The sequence below is a fragment of the Montipora foliosa genome, chromosome 2 (assembly GCF_036669935.1).
Source record: "Montipora foliosa isolate CH-2021 chromosome 2, ASM3666993v2, whole genome shotgun sequence".
Classification (NCBI taxonomy): Eukaryota; Metazoa; Cnidaria; class Anthozoa; order Scleractinia; family Acroporidae; genus Montipora; species Montipora foliosa.
The window spans coordinates 19,389,243-19,412,428 of NC_090870.1; the positions used below are offsets into that span (position 1 = coordinate 19,389,243).

Consider the following 23,186-nt stretch of genomic DNA (forward strand, 5'->3'; position numbering starts at 1 on the left):
CAACGTGATCGTGAGGTGACGAATATTATTAAACAATTGTTGACCTCACAGGAAACGTGTCTTCGTACAAGCAAAGCGTTTTATAAAAAGTTATTCGACTGGAAACCTTACAACCTCGCTTTAAACTTAAAATAGTCGCCGAAGCAGAAGCTGTAGAAAATAACTCCGAGATCGCCGGAGAATACGGCATCAGCGAGTCGATGGTTCTGTCGCTGGAGGAAAGATAGGGCAAATCTGTTCAACGGGGAGGTTATCGGGGAGCGTATCCCGAGCTCGATCAACGACCTTTGGCGTGGTTTTCAGATCAAAGAATTCACGGTAAGATTTTCCCTTTAATGCGTACGGTTTTTTTGCTTGGAAAATGTCGCTTCAAGAAGAAATCCACCTGCGTTTTTGTCTCAAGTTTGCTTAGCCTTCTTCGCAGCCGTTTTTAGGCTCGTCCCTCCCCACAAGGGAGGGAGGGACGAGCCTAAAAGACGGCTGCGAAGGAGGCTAAAGTTTGCTATGGTGTCATGTGACAAGCCTCGTTCCCAGACTCGTTCCTTCGATGGGTAAACCAGGCTTGGCGCCTGTGGCACCTCTATAACGCACTCGACGGCACAGAAGACGATGCAGTCTTCGACGAGAATATTCCAGAACAAAAAAAAAGTGAAGACGAGGAAATGGACGACGAATTCGAGACAGACAGCGAGGAAGAAGACGAGCAATAAGATCGATCCCGATCACACAACAACACGAACGACTCCTTAACGAGCCACCAAGTAATAAAAGTCCATATTACACCAACAACAACTCTTCATTTTACAAGTAATTTAGTTCGGCTTGTAAGTGAATACACGTTCATTTGCTACTGTTTTAATTTGCTGAGAAAATTCTTTTTATCAAAAATACTCGGCTATAAGCCGAGACCCCTTCTACGGCTTCAAATTTGCCCAAATTGTGTGAGGATTTGTGTAAAAATCGCTCGGCTTATAGCTGAATAATTACGGTACTCTGAGGAAAGGCAATTTTTGTCAATGTCAATAGGTCAAACTCATTTTGCTTCCGGGGGCTTCGCCCCCTGGACTCCCAACGGGGCTCTGCCCCTGTACCCCGCTGGGGACCTGGGCGGCCCCCACACCCCTCGCCTATGCAGGGGCCTACGGCCTCCAGTGCCGTCTACTTTCACAATTTCTCCACCTACTTCAAATCTTATTGACAACCCTGCAAGCAACATAAATTTACACATATGCAGTAGTGTTTGGGGAATTGGTACCTTTCATTAGAACAAAATGAAAGTGTACAATATGTACATGAAATATGCCTATGCTTGGGTCATACATGTAAACTAGCCTTAACACATACAAAGTATTTGTGTTTTCTCCTCAGAGATTGGTGATCTCTAAAACTAAAGGGTGTGATTCTCATTTCTATTAGTGACACGGTCTTGTAGCAAAAACCTCTTACAGGAGTCTTTTAAAGTTCCCTACCCAGTGGCACCAGCCACCACAGCACCCATTGAAAAGGTACAGTCCATTAAATAAATTATAATGTAAAGAGAGGGTATCCCTTTTTCAAAATATGTTTTGTTTTGCTGTAAGAGCTTATTTTCTAAATGAGTTCTAATTAACTATTTGCAAAGCATGGTGGATCTCTGCATCTGCTCACGAATTTAGTGCCCTAATTGCTGGGCTACACCTCTCTTTCCACATCATGCACATCAACAGTAAGGAATCTGTAATGAAGGATATAGTCTTATCAATTGAATAGGGTCTTGCGTGAAGACTGTTGGATTCCTCATTAATTTTTTGTCTAGATATTTAATAATAATAATAATAATAATAATAATAATAATAATAATAATAGAGCGAGTTTCAATCGAGTGTTGTAAAACTAAAAGCAAAGTAATTACTTTGGCCAATCAAAAGGGACGGAGACAATCCAGTAAACCAATCAAAATTTGAAGTAATTACATGTAGCCGACACAAAACTTTGGTTATAAAAGTTAATGCTATAAAATTGATGTTTTGATGTTGACATGACTCCATTATCAAGATATAAAGTTGAGTGGAATAAAAAAGAGCTAAGACATACAGACTAGTAACTAAAGAATACACATATTGACACCTCAAACGCCCTAGAATGCCTCCAGTTGATGAGTAAATCGTGTGGTGTTAGACAGAGTAAAATCTGTTACGTCTCACTCCCACAAGTCAACGGGACAATATAACAATAAAATTAATATCATTAATTTTATGCTTGAAAAACAATAACAGCAGACTTTTGGTCTATTCACCAATCAAAACATTAATTTTTAACTTTTTTCCTCCTGAGAGTGACACTTGGATAGGTTTTACGCTTTCTGTTGTACTCATCAATTGGCTCTGCTTGAGGGGTGAATGGGTTAACCATTTTAATTCACCGTGAAGTAGAAGATCTCATACTGACATACACTCATCTGTATTAATGTTTTACATTAAATTTTGCTTAATAAATAATTATACTCTGTCTTGCGCAGGTCACTGTGGTTGAAGAGGGTGATTTGATAGCCAAGAGAACTCGGTCTCAATTGCCTCTGCAAGATGTGCCCATTGAAAGCATTGAAGGTACTGAACATTTGAAACCCTGTCAGAAACTGGGTTGTTGTTTTTTGTTTTTTGTTTTTCAAAAATGACTGACTCCTTATGTGATAATTCATAGCCACATTTCAGGCACCAGACTTCACTGCTGATATGTATGACACCATCCCAGTGGATGATATGGACTTTGAAGACATTGAATGGCAGAGGTGGCTACAGGGACTTGTGAATTCAACAGGTAAATTACTCGAGACAACCAAAACATCAATGTGTTTTAGACCAGTTACACTAAGTCACTACACCTCGCTTGTTTTTCGCCAAGTTCAATTTATGGCCCTTATAGTTTGCTCTGAGGTCATTGTGCAGTCGGTTTTGTTGTCATGTTGTGTAGGGTAGCTCATTAAATTTTCCCTGATAAGCTTTTTATTATAGTACTGTATTTTCACTGTTTTTGCCAACTTTTGAAAAGGAGTTTCCTTCCTCAGAAGGAAAATTATGCCACTTCACTTTCTCTGAGGACTGTATACTGTCATATAATTTGATTCTCATTCACACTTTCAATAACAAACCGTCACAATATAGTGTACAATCCACTCTTCTTTGAGTTACAGAACAATTTAGTGCTCTCTCAATCTCTCTCTTCCCACATTACATGATACATGTCAATCAAAATTACACTCCATGCACATTCTTTTAAATTTCGTACTTTCGTTTAGCCAGATTGTGCATGCGAATTTTGCTTTGCATGACACTAACATCTGGATTCCGACACTTAGGCAACATTGTGTTAATCAATCAATCATGTTTGACATACAAGTACTGTATGATTGGGGTCATTTAAACTAAAAACTGGAGGTACATGCATCATGGTGTTCCTGGGTCACATAGAGTTTACCTTGTAAAGTCAAAATGCTTCAAAGAATAGGAAACGAACTGGCATCATATTCCTTTAGAAAGTTGAACAGGTGTTCTTTCTTTGGGGCTTCAAAAACTTGAAGAATAATAGACTTCAGTTTGAGGCAAAATGACATCCCTTTTCTCAAAACAGAGTAGAAAACATTTTTCAAGCTTTGTAACCATATTTTGATAATGTTTTGCTTTTATTTAGATGATGTTTGTGTTGAGGAGGATCATGATGACACTGAATACAACTTTATGGCTGAAGCCAATCAAAAAGAGGAAAAAGAAGAATACAGAAATGACAGGGCTGTGAGAATCACTCGTAAGTTAAATGCAAATCCTCTGAAGTTACAGTACTGTTAGTATAGCATGTTTCAACAAACTTTGTCAAGGTAACAGTCTGGTCAATGCACCTGTGGTTCATATCATGTATCATAATAATTATTATTATCTTAATATGATATTTACTGGTAGCAACTATTGACTGAAGTGGAGGTGGCTAGTGATGGATATTCACCGACCGCAAAGCGTAGAGGTTAATATCCACCACTAGCCAACGACACTGAGGTGCATAGTTGTTTTAGTATATACTAAAACAGTGAGATAATATAGCACAATAAGATGATTTTAACTTATTTATTCGTGCTGAAGTTTTGGAAAGTTTTCTTTTCAGACAAGGACTGTAAATTGTAGGGCCTCTCTATAGCCCTTTCTTATAAATACCTTGGGGCATTTAAGTGCTGCAGAAACTATGATTAAAAAAAATCACTTTTTTTCCTTCAGAAATTGAAAGTGTGTTTGTTGAACACCTGACTGGTAAAATGTTGAGCTTTGATTTTTATTTGCATGTAGGTTTTGGATTTCATGGTCTGCCATTACTCACATTCAAACCTGATGGATTGGTGGACCTCGGAGGGTTGAATCTATGGGAAAATGATGTCATTTACTCGTTAACTTAAAATTTCAGCGTTTAAATGCAGCTTATTATAATTATATGCAAAACACAACTTTGTCTGAAAGCCCGAAAACCCTGTGGTGCATATTAATTTATCTGTCTCTACATGCATTGCAGTCTTAAACTAGTGTGTTTTTGATGTCCTTTTCTCCTTGATCCAGTTCTCTCAAGATTTTAAAGTCAGTAATGGTGGACCATTAAAAAAAAAAAAATAGGACAATTCCAGTTAACATAAAGGGTTGTTTTGACATTGTGGCTTAAAACTTGGGTTACTTATTGTTCAGTTAACATAGTTTTGAAATCCAAAGGAAAGAAGAAGTTAACTTTAAAGTACCATACACACTACTTGTTAAGAGTAGTGCATGAAGTTCTCTGGCATCCTTACCGGGGGGGGAGGGGATTTAAAGGCACTCCAATTACGGCCTGTCCAACCATGCAATCTAACGAATGCTGTATGTTTTTTTACTTCATCTATGGGTACTTGTTATAATGTATTGAATGTTGACCATTTTAAAATGAGTGCCCAGATTTAAATATGGCTTATATGCGCTTTTAAGAGTGGTGCCTACCATTGTTATTGCGCATACGTTCTGCGCATCTTGAGATACTTGGATTTCGTATGGGTGGTGCTTATTAATACAGGGATATTTTTGCCAGTTCAAAACTATGCGAAGAAAGCAGAACTTAGCAAGTGCTTGTGGTAACCAAGAAGAAAATTGGGGGTAACCATGCATTTTCAGAGATAATTAAGCTTCAATTTGGATAAGAACACCATGTACATTACTTTGTATTTTAAAGCCTTTTACAAATATTGTTGATTAATTATCCTCAAAAAATATGTGGCTCCTCCCAATTTTCTTTTTGGATTTTTTTTTGGATCTATTTTCAGTAACACTTGTCAAGATCTACGTTTCCTGCATATTCAGCAAACCGCGCAAAAATACCTTTAAATTAGTAGGCACTGTCCTTAAAATGTGCTCTTTAACATTAATATTGTATATCAGCGGTATTTGAAATACTGGCTTAAAACTTGCCAGTCAGTAGTGTTTTAGAAACCTCGCTTATTTCCAGAAATGGACGTAAGTGGATGCATGCATGATTTTGATATCTAACACACAGTGTCCCTTTAAAATCTTGATCAGCTGCTGGTCATTTCATAGACGCTTAGTTTTAAAAAAAAGCAATGAAAAGTCTGATAGGCAGCAAATTTAAGACGAGAAGGGCAGTAGCTGACACTTACCCACCCAGCTGTGATAAACGACTTGTGCCTGTCTTTCTGTCAAGTAATTTACATCCTCTCCTCTTTTTAAACAGTGTCCAAAAATGAACATTGGAGTGTAGTAAGACTTTTTCATTAGGCAAGGTCATCATTTAAGCATTGACCCAGTGGATTAGGTCGTATAGAATATTAAATATTCTAGAGTTTATAAAACCAGTGCAGTTTCATTGTTACTAATGTTAAGTATAATGTATAATGTTAAGTCTAAGTCTTCATTGTTAACTAATGTTAAGTCTAATGCTCTTCTGTTGCAGAGAAGGAAGTGAATGAATTGCTTGATGAGTTACTTAAAGATGTGAGTTTGTTGGACTGGTGCAAGTAATTATCCAGAATACAGTTATTAGTTACTGTAATACAAATTCTCTCAAAAGGCAGTGTTTGCTAAGTGCTGAGGTTTGTTTGATCAATAGTTTTGAATTCTGGCTAAGTTATCAGTCATGCGCCCCTCAAAGACTTTTTCTCATTTTCTGAAATTAAATTTGGGTGGACGTCACTCTCACTCTCTCTATTGTTTCCATGACAATAGTCCTGTTCTCTTGGTGGCAGTCGAATTCGTCATGGTAACACTTGATTGACGTCCACCAAAATTAAGTTTCAAAGAGTGAAAAAAAAAAAGTCGTTGAGGGTTGCGTGTGACTGGTAACGCTGTAAATTCGTTTCTTTTCTTTATGTGCAGTATGATAATAATGACGACACATTCTTTTTGGATGATGATGGAGAAGAATTAAGCTACCTGGATATGCTAAATAGCAGGTTTGAATGCACAGCTCATTTTGAGTTCATTATGTTGGTTTTCAACACCGTTGAGCCTTTTCATGTTCGTGAATTTGTGTTTTTTGGGAGAAACCAATCTTTTTGGTTCCACGTTGCTTTATATATGACTCGTATTAAAACTCGCTTGCATGAGAGACTCTTAAGATTTTTGCCTAAGACTTCATTTCAGCTGAAGTCCTGTCATTTGAATCCTTAAATTAATCATCTGGATGCTTTTTGACAGGACTGGAAGTGAGGAAAATATAAGGCTTTTCAGCAGTGAACAGTTGGAGACATTAAATGAGCAACTGCAGCAGGTAGATCTCTATATTTAATCAAGAACTCTTTCAATGATCTAAGGGCACACTGTTTGGAGACTGCAGCTATGAAAAAGGAACGGTTTAGAATATTGTGTTATTTTGAAGCCAATTTCGTTTTAAGTATGAAGGGAAAAGCGTGCCACATTCTGCACCCTGTAGCAGGATGAACAGAATGAGCATTTATATTAATTCTACTGTTACATATGACTTGCTCAATGCTTAGGAAAGGAACTGGCTAGTCACTCTTCATCTCATATTGATTGAAAGTTTTATCAAATTTTGATCGCATCATTCACGAATCACAGCAATCAGAACTGCATCTACGGTTTCTTCCGAAACTTGATTAAAAAATTAATCGCTCTAAAGTTTGGTATTTCCATTTCCCTTTTACCGGCTTAATGTACTAATGTCACAATGCACAAGTACGATTGGGTTGAACAGAAAAAGGAGGGAAAAAGTGTTGGAAAAGCAAACAACTTGGCGGGTATTATAAACTGGGTGCTTTATCTCGTATCCGGCAAAAAGAGTTGTGCTTTAAGGAATCTGAGAAAAAGAAATCCCTGAAAAAGTTGAACCTGACGATTGAGGAGAAACGTTTCAGGTTGTACCCCTTTCATTTTACAATTTACGCAGGTCAAATTTATAATTCCAGATCCTTTACTACCCAACTTGTACCTGTTTTTTTTTTTTAGTATATTTGTTTATTTATGTAGTCTTTTTAAAATGTTCTTATTTGATATTGTGCTTTGCCTGATTTTGTTTTAATGACATCAAAACCGTTCATTCTTTCTTATAGCATACACAGCTTTTGACTCAGATATATTTGATGGCACGAGAAGATGACAGCTTAAGCAAAGAAGCAGATCTGACTCATCGTTATGTCATTGAGCTGAAAGGGTTCCAGGAGCGAGCATCTAATGCCGAGCTCATCAGGGGACTGGGGGATGGCATGGTACATGCCTCAGCATTTAGCTTTCCAGGACTTGAACGAGCTGTCGAGTAAGCCATTAATATTATTGAGTTGTTTAACTTGGTACTTCAACAGCTTGTCTCTCCTTTAAAAGGCTTGTTATCCCAACGAGAGCCAGCTGATGGGTGCGTTCAATTAAAGGAACACGTCTATGCAGTTAAAAAGCGCAATGAACGTTTCAGGAACAAAATCATACCTACAAAAGCCAAAACAATTTTTTGTCTGTTTCCATTCATCTTCGTCATCTCACATCGGAGACCAACACTGCGGTACGTGTGTGCAAGTTTTATGTCATCTCCTGTTCAACCTAAACGGTTATGGCACGTCCTTCTTTCTAAGAATCATGTACTTAAGATATGAATCTGCGTACACCGAAGATTACACGACCAACGTTTAGTAGTTTAATTGGAACGGCGCCATCACGCGCAAAAGACATTTAAAGAGAGCGGCTCTAAAGGATCTAACACGCTCTTTTTTCTTTTTTTTTTTTCTACTTGCCCCTCGCTTTTAGAGTTGTCGAAAGCAATTTTGAGCGTAAAAGACGAACACCCAGTCCACGAAAATGCACCACTCCTAAAAAGGACCCAAAAACTCCGACGAAAAATTCGAGACGAATCAGACGGTCAGACGATGAATTGCTACCTCCCCTCTCAGACACAAACATGCAGTTAATTGCTACAAACCAAAACGTGTTCCGGTTTGTGGAGCTGCTCCCTCACCACAGTCTGCTACCAAGAACTGGGGACACACCCAAGCGGATGAATGGACTGCGGGTCAAATTCTCTGAAGCAGAGGATAATCTTCTGGCTTTGGGAATGAAACAGCTGGGGAAGAAGTGGCAACTCATTCAGGAACATCTGCTGCCTGTTAAGAGTCCTAAACAGCTTCAAATACGATGCAAGAATTTGTTGTCCGCTCGCGCACCTGAGAACATAATTAAGTACTATCGCAGAAATAAAGAGCTTTGGGAATTATCTTCAAGAAGACAAGTTTCATCTGGTAAGCCCGCATTCCTTATTACATCCATTTAGAAATCAATGGTGAACCTTGTAATCTGATTGGCTCTCAGCAGTGCGATTTATTCCCAAATCCCACTATTTTTTGCTCTAAATCGCACCATTTCCCCAGCCAATGAGAAAGGAACACTAAAACAAAACAACCAACCAGATTTCAAGGCTTGCTTGAGGTAACCAATCAAATTACAGGAAAATTAAAGACAAAGAAAACCATTGTGTGGCGAGTTTTCCAAGTTTTGTTCCCAACTGGATTAATAAAACATTGGTACTGACTAAAATCCTGTATTTTAGCGATTAAATAATAAATTATTAATATGTGATTTCTAAATCGGTGTAGTAAAGTGGTAATTGACCTTCGTGTCGTGCAATTTTGGTCTGAAATCATACTTGTGATTTCAAATCGAACTCGTGCTCGTTCGATTGAGCACGAGTTCGATTTTGAATTAATACGTATGATTTCACACCAAATTGCACTAGACTCATTTCAATTATAGCATTAGTTATTTCATTTACCAGGGTTAGCAAATAACATCTCTTTCAGTACAAGTTGCCTTTTGCGTACATGCAGCTTTATCGCAGTAGAAAGGTGCTATTTCTCGGCAGACTGGCTGTGGATAAAATTCTTCGGCGCATCAAAGGCGGTGCAAAATAATTTTTGTAAGAAGAGTTATACTTGTAAGTTTAAACGAATTTCTATCCTTTTTGTCCATATCAACCGAAGACAGTAAGTATTCCTAGGTTGATTCACTTATTCATTCAAAACGGCAGATGTTTGATTCTTAAACATCTGTTCCTTCCCATGCAGAGCTCGTTAGTTGGCGGCCGCGTAGAATTGAGTCGCTGGAGCCACTTTGGCTGAAAAACTACAAAAATCGACAGAGGGAACGACGAGAGAGCCAAGAGAAAAGTGAAGCTCTCGTTGTAAAACAAGCAATAGAAGGTGTGGCATATGGCCGACCCATTGCACCTAAATTCAATGGCACAGCTTGTGCTGTGGCTTTACCAAGCAATGGAGAACAGGCAACAGTCACTTGGGTTGCCATAGCAACAAGAACTAGTCCATGGAAAGCTGTTACCACACCTCAGCCGGTTGAAGTTGTGCGTGAAGCGGCAGAGAACATTCAAATTACACGGAGCTACCCAAAGACTTCTGTTGATAGGTACGTGTATGCACTCTTGATAAAAAAAGAGTAAGTGGAGTTAATCAGAGCTGAAAAATGCTGGACCGTTTCTTTCAAGGGCCATGCATCAGTTAAAACTAAGAAATAGAGTAAACATCTCTTCACATTGTTGGGTAGAACGCCATTAGCCTTCCTACGTCTTACACAAGTGCAATGATCTCCTTGCACTCGCTTTAATTGTTAATGCGAGGGAGCTTACGTGAGGAACGACGAGGACGGTTACGAGGAAGTTATCTAAAAATAATTATTTATTTAGCTTCGCTTTGTTCGAATGCACGTCGTGATTACTTTAAATCATTCAACATGGAAGAATACCAACTTTAAACGAAAGAGAGAAGCGCTCCTCGCACTTAAATTGACAATTGAAGCAATTTCCTCTTACAGACACCTGAAAAATTCAGGTGAATTCAACAGGATTCGAACCCGTGACATCTGCGATGCCGGTGCAATGCTCTCCCAACTGAGCTATGAAGCCACTCAATTGGGAGCAGCTCAGAAGTTACCAGCTTTCTCAGAACAGAATGGCTATAAACCAACGGTGTAGGATAAAATTGAACATGTATCGTGGAGTGCTCGCGTCCTCCACATGACCAAACATAACCTCGTATTTGGTTATTCCAAGTCGGTTAATGCTATAAGGGATAGAGGAGAAGGACATTGGACATCTCGTGACAATTACACGATTTACATAGATTAGAAGGTGACCAGCGTAATATTCTCCCATGCACGGTATTCAAGTATTTCGTATGGGGCTGATCTACAAGTTATTTAAGTCTAACACCAATTTTAAACCAGTTAGCTTTCAATTTTGGTGATGGTATTTATTTAAGGACGGTGCCTACTAATTCAAAGGTATTTTTGCGCGGTTTACTGAATATGCGGGAAAAGCAGGTCTTGACAAGTGTTATATGAAATCCAAAATGAAAATTGAGGGTAATCACGCATTTTTCGAAGATAATTAATCAACAATGTTTGTAAACTGCTTTAAAATACAAAGCAATGTATGGCGTTCTTTTCCAAATTGGAGCTGCATGGTTACCCTCAATTTTCTTTTTGGATACCAAGAGAACTGGCTAAGTTCTGTTTTCTCCGCATAGTTTTGAACCGCGCAACAATATCCCCGTATTAATAAGCACCGCCGATAGGAAATCCGAGTATCTCGAGATGCGCAGAACGTATGCGCAATAACAATTGTAGGCACCGTCCTTAAATATTATGAATAGTAACATTTGCTTATCGGCTTGCTTCGATGGTCTAGTGGTTATCAAGGATGCAGATGTTGCTTATGGTCCAGGTTCAACCTTCTTGACCTTCAAGTTCTTTAAAAATCTTGGAACTTAATAGCGTACTTTATAAAATTAAATTGACGAGAAAATTTCTTAGTATAGAGTCAGCTTCATGTAACTGAAGTGAAAGAGGAAATGTCCTTCTCGTCTTATCCAAATAAGACTCACCTTCCAAGTCGACCTCAGGACGAGAGCGGCAAGGAAATGTACCAAAGTGTGAACACGCACGTGCGGGGCGTGCAGAGCCATGGTTTTTATTGGCGTTTCCGCTCTCGTCGACGTTATCGATACTTAACCCTTTAAGGCCCAAGGGGGCCCCCCCATTGACCAGTGAAATCAGTAAGTGACCTCTGGGAGTTAAGGTGATTCCTCCGAGTCAGTATTGCACTGCGCATCCTGTATTGCGCATATGGTGTGTCAATATTTATAAATTGGATCAAATTTTCAACGTTGTAAATATGGCGTAAGTCGATCATATACGCTGAAACAGTTCTCAAAACACGTGAGAGAAGTTTTGTCTGACCCATAACTCTTAGCGCGCGCATTCCGAGAACATGGCGAATTTTGTTGTTTTGATCTACGATAATCGAGATAGTGTTTTGCTCTTAAACGAGCACGGTGACCTATACTTTTTGTTGCATAATTTTGGTGCACAAATCATTCCCTTTAAGAACAAAAAATTAAAAAAAAATTATCGCAAGGGAAAACAGATATAGCTCAAAGGTGCACAAAGCCCCTTGCCCAGGGATGTAAATTATGATCTTGAAAACAACGAGCGTTGTCCTGTAATTAAGTGCAGTGCCAACGCCTTTTTACCCAATAGCTTACAAATTTTCTATCAAGTGATGAACAACATCCCCCTCCCTTCCCCTCCAATTTCTAAGCGCGAAAAAACGGACAGGGACAGCGAAGGTTTCGCCCTATGTAAAGGAATCCAAGTGCCCTTCGGATTCCATATTCCGTATTCCGGATCCCGGATCCCGAGTCGTGGATTCCGGATTCCAAACGCATGGGTTCCGGCCGAAATGGATCCTGGATTCCATCGAAATCTGTCGATTCTGGATTCCATACAATGGATTGCGGATTCCACGCTATGGAATCCGAATTCCAAAGTCACACATATGCTGCATGCCGGATTTCTTGATATCGGGCGAAGGGGGTTTTTGTAATCTCGTACCCAGATCTCACTCTGTCACTGGAAATGTGAGATCTGGTAAAGTTCGACAGTACACCATTTTTCATTGGCTACTAAAAAAAGGTTGCGGCCATGCAATCTACGCTCTGATTGGCTTATTTCGCGGGGCACTTAGTGAAGGTTTATTTTTCACAAGCTCATGTGCTGTTTTGAATGAATGCCAGTTGGGCGGAGGAAAGTTTGTTTTTTCCGACGCCGGAAAAGCTTTACATTTGAGGCAAATCATTTTAAAAATTTGCGACATTTGTGTTAATGGTACCGAAGAAAGCACCACGTACCCTGCCATTCGAATAAAGTTCTGCGTAGCTGGCTACGCGGTACGCAGAAAGTAATCAATTCAAGTTTAAGTATGTAATTTATTCAAAACAGTATTTATCGTTGTTAAAGCGTGACTCGCGAATTAAGTAGTGATCAATTGTGAATTTTACGGTTAGATTAACTACATTTTTCACGAGATCGTGTCAAGAATAGCGCTCTTTGCAGTGATTAGGTCTAAGCACTCTTTAACGTTTTCGCTTTCAATTTACGGTGTGGTTAACTACACATTTCACGAGATTGTGTGAAGAAAATAGCACTCGTTCACTGATTAAGCCTAAACGCTCGTTTCAGTGATTAGGCGTAAAGCCTCTTTAACATTTTAGCTTTCAATTTACGGTTTGGCTAACTACACTTTGCACGAGATCGTGTGAAGAAAATAGCACTCGTTTACTGATTAAGCCTAAGCGCTCGTTTCAGTGATTCTGCAGTTGCCTCGACAATTAAACAATCTCGACCGTTCAAAAACAATCGCCTGTAGCGCTTCTTTCTGTTTGGGCTTAAGTTTAAGGTTTCCTTGTTCTCTACCCAAAAGAATCTCTTCAAGAATACTCTCGAAATCCGTGTTTATTCCTTAAAAATACCAGAGAGTACGAACATGCACAGTGATAGAAAAGCCCGTATTTCGGGCACTGAGCATGCTCGAAATCGAACTTTACCAGATCTCCCTTCCGTATGACCGTGGGAGATCTGGGTACGAGATTAGGTTTTATGTTGCATAGTAACACAGGCGCAAGGCAATCGTGAAATAACTGGTGGAAATCGCTCAGCGTTGTATGATTTATGTATTGCAGTGATCGACAAGAGAGTGTTGATGCTACAAATGAGAGTCAGTCACCAATGAGCGCTGTATCCGATTCAAGGCCTCCGGACGATGCCAATATTGAACCAAATCCCTCGCCTTTGAATGAGGAACCATTCATCCATTCCGAGGACAAATCAGAGAACGGTCCTTCAGCTTTTGTAACAGAGGATCCAATGTCCACTTCCGATTACAGCAGCAAAGAAGTCTCTCTCCTTAACAAAGAAAATGTTTCAAAAGAGGTATCAATGGAAAAGACGGCATCAGAGTGCTCAACAAACAAACCAACCTCAAAACCAAACAAGTCATCACGGGAAAAAAATGGAGGCTCCACTGCAAACTCCAGCGGGACATCCCGCAAGGCGGTGTCAAATTCACAAGCTGGCTGGGGTGGGAATTATATCATAGAACCTGACCCAAAGGTAAATAGCTCTGGATTGTTTTTCTTAATATTTTCTGTGTTTTTGAGAAGAGAAAACGGAGCAACAAATGGTCAATAATTATTCGATTCGTCACTTGCCCAGTTTTAGTAATAAAGATTGTGTGGGCTATTTCTTTGCCTTAGTTCAGAAATCGAGCTCAAGCATTTGCTGAGGATTATCTAGCCAAAGTGAAGGTATGGCTCCAGGCTTTGTTTGCTTTCTTTCAGTTCATTTAGCAGTAAAAAGCTTTCCATAAAAATGTTCCCCTTATAGTTTTGAATTAGCTATTTTGTTTTCTTTCAGCGTATGAAAACACTGTTACTCGACCTCTGAATAAATGATCCCTGAGTACTTACGCCGAACCCTGACAAATAGGGCGTCGTACCTCATGTTACTAGACTGTGCGTTAAACCCCTGGGCCCGGTTGTTCGAAAGCCGATTGGCTTAATCCAGGATTAGCGTAAACGTGTGTTTCATGTTTTCAACTTTTTGGTGAAAGTTTGTTTTGCTTATTTTTTGTTTTTCAAGATTGACTTCTTCAAGTGTAAAGTTTGGTCGAATATCGGCGTTGAACAGCATTTGGCAGTAGAGAAATAAACTCCTTGATTAATTTTTAATCTGGGATTAGCGTTAATCGGCTTTTGAACGACCGGGCCCTGATCATGGCCACAGCTTTGCCGATAAATGCAGGCCACTGGTGGTGTTTCTGTACTATGGGCTTTTTTTGAGTCTTGCAAATACTTCTACGTTTGGAAAACTAGTTCTTACATCTGACGAGTCTTTCGTCCCTTACTGATTTTGTTTGTGTTAAAGGTACCCTTGATTTCTGCCAGAGTCATGCAACAACAACAACAACCTTTAGTTGTACCGATATGATTAATTACTTGTTACACGAAATGCATGGTTTCTTTTCCTTCATTTGGAAGTTCAGCTCCTCTATTTACAAAGTTTGTTTATCTTTTTGATAGAAACAACTTTCCGGTGATCCTGAGACATACGAGGAGTTTTTGCGAACACTATCAATGTCCTCTGAGGAAGAGTGCTCTCCAGTAGAGGTGTGTACAAGCTTGGCAAGCAACCACTGATGGTTAATGATGTAATGCGCACGTGAGCATGAATCGAACATACGACCTCCGTAAAGCCAGTTGGGTCTTCAAGTTATCAAACTACAATAACTCCTTGGGAACTCAGTTTATGGGTAAAGCATCCGACCTGTGTTATGGAGGTCGTAGGTCAAATCCTACCCAGCCATTAACTGAGAGCAGGACAGGTGCGACAGCAATGCGTAGCAAGATTCTGAATTGACAATAGGGAGCTTTAGCAACGACAACGGCGACGGCAACGGGAACGGCACAGATTTGCATATTTAGTCCCGCACGTGCGTTTTTCACTTTTGTCCATTTCTTTGCTGTCGTCCGCAGAACAACAACGTGAAATAGCCAAATTTGAGGTTTTATGGAGGGGTTAAAAGGTGCGCACAGAGAGCCACAAGTTTGTCATTAACTCTAGTTCACTGTCACGTGTTACCCTCGTAAAATAAGGACCTTTAAAAGGCGGAATTAAGCCTAAATTGGGTACCACCTTCACATGATATTCAATAACCATAAGGGTTTGTGGAGCCAGGCAGGTAAGTAGAGCGGTTGCCGCTAAAAACGCGCCTCAGTACTCTTACCAATCAAACCCTCAGTAAGAAATACACAGTTACTGTAGTAATTCCGACACTGAGCAGACAAAGCAGTTCAGTTCCTTACAAGAGTAGTGACAGGCTTGACAACATTATGCCCTTACTGACATCAATTCTAAGTTTCCCAAAGTCAAATCTCTTTTCTTAACAAAGTCGACAATGAACGCTTTTATCAGTCTAACAACGTTATGACAGACAGCACACAAGTGTTACAATGCCGGACTACAATTTCTTTTCGATCGGTGCTATGTAGGGAGCTTTAGCAACGACGACGGGAACGGCAACGAGTACGTCATCTCAAAATATAAATTCGCGTTCTTGTAATCACTTCGCGACTATTCCAAGCTTTTTGGCATGGCAGTGGTGGGGCAGTCCCTCAACATTGAAACCGATATGAGTAACGCCGAATTTAGGGCAGAAAATGCAAATTTATCCTCAAGTGCTGACGTTCTTCATAAAACTTCAAATTTGGCTATTTCACGTTGTTGTTTTGCTGACGACGGCAAAGAAATTGACAAAAATGAAAAACGCACGTGCAGAGCGTGCAAAGTTATTGTTTTTGCACTGTCACTAAATAAGCAAATTTGTGACGTTCTCGTTGCCGTCGCCGTTGTCCTTGCTAAAGCTCTGTATAAGCTCTCTTGACGCGGACGGCAAGCGGAAGTAAGCTGTTTTCCTTTGAACTTGTCTTCACACAACCACATTTCATTGCAAAGATTTTTTCTCCATTTAAAATGATTAGTATAGTAATCTGGGAGACACCACTGTCCTGGCACGCGAAATGTCCTCTTCCGGATGCCGTCCGCGTCTCAAAAACTCGAGTGCTTAAGCTCCCTAATCACGTGCGTTTCAGGATGCATTGGTGTGTGGAGGTAAACGTTGGCAATTTTAAGTTTCCAAACGACTCTAGTCAAACCTGACTGCCTTACGCTTCTCTTTGGTTTAGTTGTACAAACGAATTGAGGTTGTTTTAGCTGAATATCCAGACCTTGTGGAAGGATTTATTGGCTTTTTGGAACCTCACCAAGCTGTTCAAGCAGGAGTGGTTAGTTGCATCTTTCTCTGTTTCTGCGTTTTATTTGTAGCTTTATTTTAAGCTCGATGCTCGACTATAAATGGGTCGAAATTTCTATAACGTTTCTTCCTGTAAATTTAGTTTATGGCAAACCAGGAGTTTGTGAGGGCCAGAACATTCCTGAGAAAATTGGAGGTCAGTGTGTTTATTGTAAGGAACCTTAAAATTTGCAATGCTAAATCGTTCTGTCAATGGATTGTAACCACCTATCTGTCCCTTTGTGGTTGGCGTTTTTGATGACATACATTTGGCTTTCACCAAAGTCATGTTCAGTCCTCGACATTTCATTGCCTGGAGATTACGGGCAGTTAGAATTTTTTGCTCCTCTAACAAGCAACAACCTACTGTTTGCTGTTTCAGTATACGTTATGCTAAATCTCTCTAATTTCTAACGCCAAACGCCAAACCTCGAACTGCAGTTTGTGAGGCTTAGTAAACATGCATCTTAGGGTTTAAAGTGCTACTATGATCAGAAAATCATTTCCCTTTTTTCCTTCAGATTTTGAAAGTGTGATTGCTTAACACTTGACTAGCAAAATTTGAGCTTTGCTTTTTTATCCAAAGGCTGTTTACTTTGAGTGTAAGTTTAGGATTTCACGGTCCGCCATTACTCACACACGTTGAAACTAACTGACCGATTGGACCTCAGGGGGTTGGATCTAGGGAAATTGACGTCATTTACTCACTAGTCTGAAATTTCAGCGTGTGAACATAGCTTATTACACACGCAAAACACGTGCGAACACACGCATTGCATTCGTTAGGGGCTTTTACACTGTGCAATAGACCATTTTCGAATTCTCACTGCTGGAATGGATCTAGCATGGAATGGAGGCTAATGCGGGCAAATCTTTTCAAATGCAAATTAATTTGCCCGCATTAGCCTCCATTTCATGCTAGACCCAGTCCAACCGTTAGAATACGAAACTGGCCTATTTTTCGTACAACTTGTCTCGCAACGCCATTTCTACAAACGTTCTCCCATTACGAAACAAGTTGTTTTAAGAGTGTTACACTGAGGAACAAGTCATCAAACTTGTCTCGTTTCGGTGATCGCATGAGGTTAAAGGAAAATTTTCATTGGCAGGTGCCGCAAACCGTTGCAACACAACTTGGAAGACAGATGTTACACTGCGCAATGCTCAAAAAAATCGTTGCAATCGTTGCGGAAAGTGGAACTCAATTCTACCCTGTGCAACGGTTTCTGCAACTGGTCTTTCAACGTTTTTAGCCTCTGCATGGTATTTTACATTGGGGAATGATTCGTGCAAAATGTCTTGCATTTGCGTTGCGAGACAAATTGCACGAAAAATTGCACAGTTTAACAACACCTTTAAACTATTGAGCCTTTGACGTCATTTCTCCTCGATCGAGCTCTCTCAAGATTAAGATTAAGTTAGTAATGGCGGACCATTAAATCAGAAAATTCCAGTTAAAATAAATTGTTGTCTTTTTGAAATCAAGGCTTAAAACTTGGGTCACTTATTGTGTATTTAACATAGTTTTGAAATCCAAAGAAGAATAAGTAGCACTTTAATATTTTCGTATACACTGCACTCTGTTATGCAAATCTCTAATGTAGACTTCTACAAAGAACAAGAGACAGGCATCAAATCGAGTAGAAATACTTTTAAAAAAGCGTGGCTACTTATGTTGTGCGAGGGGGTCCGGTGTTTCCGGGAAAGACTGGTTATGACTTTTCGCAGGAGTTACTTAGTTTCAACGTGTTAGAATCGTGTTGTGGCACGGAAAATTGAAGTTCTTTTCTTTCGTTCCAACTTCTCAGAAGTGCACGACCTTAGTACTACATCATGTTGATTTTCATATGGAGCTTCATTCCAAAGGACTTCTATCGAGAAATTTCGACCACTGCCTGTTGCGTTCCTAATATATTACGACTATCTTGTTCATTTTCATGTAAAGGTCCATTTTCAACGGAGCCCATCCCAATTCAGAAAGATTATCAATGCCTTCAACTCTTGGAATAAAAAAGCAGTCAAAGACCCTCTTGAGGTATGCAAAGGCGCCCTTTTTTTTCTTTTCCGCCACTCTCATGCACAAACGCTACACTACCTGGTTAAGCGTGTGAAAGAAGTCTAACTTGATTGATAATTTTGTCACTAGTTACGGCAGACCATTGTTCCGATGTTGAAAGGACAGCTTCACCTGATTGATGAATTGTACTCGTTCTTTGACGATTTGAAGCCTACTGTTTGGTATGGCCACAGTATAGTCATTTCTTTCTTTAATTACAGTGAGATTTTGGATAAGCTGATGTATATTTATTTATTTGAGTTTCACAACCGAGGAATCTCAAATTTACAGTTTGCCAGGAACCCATGACCCGGAGCCTACAACTAAATTGTGTTCGTGTCACGGCGTTTTCACAGACCGATTTATTTTTAGATTGAATTTCCCGCGAATGAGACTCCCACAGGAGCCCGATGACCAATTACAAGAAATTAAGCTGACGTCATAGGGTCACCGAACCGGAACTGCCTTTGTTTTTTCGGGAAAAGATAGTTTAAAAATAGATCGGTCTGTAAAAATGCCGTTACATAGGCCCAGTATGGGAGCTGTAGGCTCCGGGTCATGGGTTCCTGAGTTTGCTCATTACCAGACCAGTCCACAACACCGGGAAATCCATCCCCCTACTCGGCTTCGCGAACAGTGTGTGGCTTGACAACGGGCGAAAGGACGACTAAAATATCAGAGTCGTAGGCAGGATTCGAATCTACGACCTCCGTAACACCGCACGTCGGATGCCGTCCCTGTAGAGCTACTAGAACTCCTAGGGAGCTCGGTGGCTTATCCTAGTTTCCCATACTTCACCTTAGACATCTATGGTGTGGGGTATCATCACATTCCACGTTATTAACATCAAGGGTTGTGAGACGGAACGTACGGCTTATGGTCCTTATCCGAGAAGACTTGCAAGTCAAATCATTTGCATATGTTGCTACGAAGGCATTGTTCTCCGTAAGCTCCGTCGACCGGAAAAAATCGCCGTCTAGTGGTCTTGGAAGCGCCGCCTACTCACAGAGAATACATTTTTTTTAAAGTGGGATTATAAATCCGTCGTATTCGTTTCTCAACACGTTTGTTCGATAAAAATAAATCGTTGATAGCCACAAGATAAAAAAAATAAAATAATCATTATAACATACTAAAATCTTTGCGGCCATGATATTCGTTTCAACAACCTCCGGCCGGTTTTTGAGGTGGCATGTTTAGATATCAAGAAAAAGAAGATCATAGTTTATTTCTTTTCTGGGAGTGGGAATACGAAAAAAATAAACATCCTATTTGAGAACTGGCTGTGCACAGTGAGTTCTTCAAGCTGTAGTTCAACCGCTTCAAAGATCTGTGAATTACGTCATTGTGAAAGACAAGTAAAAACTGTAGAAATCATCCAAGACGTGACTTCGCTCACGCTTAAGACATTGTCTTTAGTTGCAGTTTTTAGTAGTATCAATAGAGACCTTTAGCACCGATGTTTGCCGTTGGAGGTTGACTCGAATTTGAACTTTGGCAAGCCGTTCCTGTTATGCACATCGGCGCCAGTATGAGTATGTGCCATGATTGGTCTGTGAACAAAAACAATTGTTCGATAAGACTGGTAATAGCCAATCAGGTTAAAGAGAAATTTGAAACGCTCTTCCGCTTGTTCGTTAAGTCCGTAGGGGGTCCACAACAAGGATCTCGGCGCTGCTTCGCTGACGTTACTAACCGGTGTTAGATTATGTCTGCGACGCAGGCTACTACGAAGGCAGCACTTTCTCTCTCTGGGTGTTGGTGTGGCCGGAGTTCGAACCCGCGATCTCCTGCGGGTTCCGAGCAGTGGAGGTTGCGATGTTACGTAGTAGTTTTGGTGCTGGATTCCCTCTCAGGCAATTGGCTGGATTTGTTCCTAATTGATTTTCATCACGCTGTATGAGTTCGCTGTATGAATAGCTTTGTAGGCTCCTGTCAGGGGGGTCTTATAACTACAGAGTTTGAGAGCATGAAAATACATATTGTACGAGGAAGTTCTGCCGGCGTTTTTCCTTATCTGGGCAAAGGCAGCACTTTCTACTCACCTACTGTAAGTTTTTTTGGTTTAAATCCTAGCTCACTAGACTGGAGTCTCACAACTCTATTTTTCATGTTTTGTAATCAAGCGTAACACAGACTTTGTTTCCTCATCTGTCCTAGTTCTGACGACGACTTCGAAGAAGTTGAATTCGGAAGTGGTAGCGAACCAGAGGTAATACATGCAGTATGTGGGTTCCTTACGGTATGGGATGATCAGCCTTATGAGAGACTAGTTCCTTTTAAGTTATAGATATCAGATTGCTGCTTGGTAGTCTCAGTCGCAGTTGACAAAATGATTCCCCTTTCTGCAAAACGGCTGGTATTCAAGTCATTCGTACTAATTGCAATCACCTTTAAATGGCTCTTTTCGAATATACAAGGTGATAGTTATTAAAACTTCGAGTGTCGGAATCATTTTTCTTTTCAGACAGACGAACCTTCATAATGAAGGTTTTTCTTGGCTGTTATCTAACCTCATTTCTTGGTTTAATTTCATTCCCGCATATTTCACAAGTAAAGCCCGGTTAAAGGCTTGCAGTTTAAAAAGAAATTAGGGAGAACATCGTGGAAACAAAGGAAGCCCCCTCCCCTCCCCTCCCCTCTCAACTGGCTCTATTTGATCTCTACTTAAGACACAAGGTGTTTGCCAGGCTTGTTTTAAATTTTGTTTTGGCTGTCTTAAAGACTTTTTCTATGTTTTTTCAAAGGTAGATGATTTTGAAGAGGTAGTCATTCCTTGCTTCGTGGAACCTAAGAAAATTAAAGGTAGACCAGCCAAAGACTCACATAAGGGCAATACTAAAAAGGGCAAACGGCCGTGCTCATCTGGCAAGACAGCAAAACAGCAAACAAATACAATCAAACCTCTGAGTGGTAGAACTAAGCCGACGAAAACAACGCTAAGTAAAGCCATCGGCAAACAGGAAGCCAAATCAGGGATCGATGACGGAGAAGTTGAGGGGAGACCTTCGAGAGAAGTATCTGAAATCCAAGCAAGCACACAAGTCACTGCAGCAGAAAGTCGAGTGGATGGTCAGAGGACAGATGTTGCTACAGTTGAAAATTCTGTATCATCGGCAACGGGACTGCAATCAGCAGCTAATAATGAAACTTACCGCGGTAAGGAGTCGCATGGGACGTCATTGAACATTTTAGGAAGCGAGCATGACGGTCCCCAATCAAGGAATTCGGACAGTGAGGAACAAGAGGATGATGGGAACTCTTGCGATGAAGATGAAGAGGATGATGATGATGATTATGCCGATGGTGACGGTGTTGATTACTTGGGAGACAATGACGTTGAATGTGACATGAACGGTGACATCACGCGTGTCATAGATACGGATACAAGTGCAGGTGATAGTGATTACAACGTACTGTCAACGGCTCCCGTGCCTGCCAAAAACCTTCAGCGAAGCCAAGACGGTCACGTGGTACTGTTGTGGACAAGGTAATCCATTCTTTTTTTTTTTTTTTTTGGAACGTATCCGACTTTTCAGTTGTTGCCTTGCATGAGGCAGAGACTTTAATACAATACACTCAATCAGTGTTTCATAAAAGAGGGGGATCTCGGGTCGGCTTCATGACCCGACAAATTAATGGAAATATTGTAATTGTAATAGTTTGGTAAGAAGTGTGGAAATTTGACGCGGTGAAATTCCTTGTTGACATCCTGCCTCACAAACTTGTCTGGGAGCATGCTCAATATCTTCGTAGGCTTGTTTGTGAGATTTTGCTGGAGCTCAGGATTTTACTCTTATATTTAAAAGGGTCTAAATATTTCTGCCTGGGCTTGATGTTCTTAAAGCTCCCAGCTTTTACTTTCATTAAATATTTTCCGCATCAGTGGTCTCAAAAGTTGCAAACTCATTGCTGATTTGCCAAAAGAATTTCATTTCCCTTTAATAAATTTAAGTAGATCTCAATCCTGTTGGATTTTTCCATTTCTTGTGTCCCCTTCTTGAAAGAAAATTGCACGCTTGCAATCTGTGTTTTTGTCAGCATTATACCTCTACAGAGTATCATCAAATCCCTTAATGTTGTTTTGTGTCTTTATTGTAATGTAGAGAAGACGACCGAGCTATTTTACAAGCATGTCAAAAGATGGGCGCCAAACCAGGAACATTCCAGCACATAGCAAACAGCCTGAAAAATAAAACAGCGGACGAGGTAAGATTGCTTAGCCGTAAGGGCAGTTTAAATTTTAAGACCTTCATTTGTGCAGGGTGATATTTGAAGTTAGTTTGTACTAAAACAGTGGATAGCGTTGAAAGCGCGCCGTGACTGGCTCCTCAAACTCCCAATATCCTTTGCTATTCACCTCCGAGCAACTTGCGCGGAAAATCATGTTTTTGTGCTACATTATCACTCTGTTTTAGTACATACTAAAAGAACTATCAAG

General features: G+C 40.2%; 1 protein-coding gene across 1 annotated transcript in view; it reads left to right on the forward strand.

The window, feature by feature from the left end:
- LOC137992628 (uncharacterized) overlaps window positions 1-23,186 on the forward strand; it is a 50,099-nt gene that overhangs the window by 18,102 nt on the left and 8,811 nt on the right. The window contains exons 8-27 of the mRNA XM_068838071.1: window positions 1,417-1,505; window positions 2,498-2,585; window positions 2,680-2,796; window positions 3,667-3,780; window positions 5,947-5,987; window positions 6,369-6,445; window positions 6,690-6,762; window positions 7,562-7,764; window positions 8,247-8,734; window positions 9,557-9,911; window positions 13,523-13,952; window positions 14,096-14,146; window positions 14,921-15,007; window positions 16,583-16,681; window positions 16,793-16,846; window positions 18,635-18,724; window positions 18,836-18,927; window positions 20,906-20,957; window positions 21,493-22,235; window positions 22,852-22,954. Of these exons, the coding sequence (XP_068694172.1) occupies window positions 1,417-1,505; window positions 2,498-2,585; window positions 2,680-2,796; window positions 3,667-3,780; window positions 5,947-5,987; window positions 6,369-6,445; window positions 6,690-6,762; window positions 7,562-7,764; window positions 8,247-8,734; window positions 9,557-9,911; window positions 13,523-13,952; window positions 14,096-14,146; window positions 14,921-15,007; window positions 16,583-16,681; window positions 16,793-16,846; window positions 18,635-18,724; window positions 18,836-18,927; window positions 20,906-20,957; window positions 21,493-22,235; window positions 22,852-22,954 (3,446 nt within the window). The remainder of the gene's footprint in view (window positions 1-1,416; window positions 1,506-2,497; window positions 2,586-2,679; window positions 2,797-3,666; window positions 3,781-5,946; window positions 5,988-6,368; window positions 6,446-6,689; window positions 6,763-7,561; window positions 7,765-8,246; window positions 8,735-9,556; window positions 9,912-13,522; window positions 13,953-14,095; window positions 14,147-14,920; window positions 15,008-16,582; window positions 16,682-16,792; window positions 16,847-18,634; window positions 18,725-18,835; window positions 18,928-20,905; window positions 20,958-21,492; window positions 22,236-22,851; window positions 22,955-23,186) is intronic.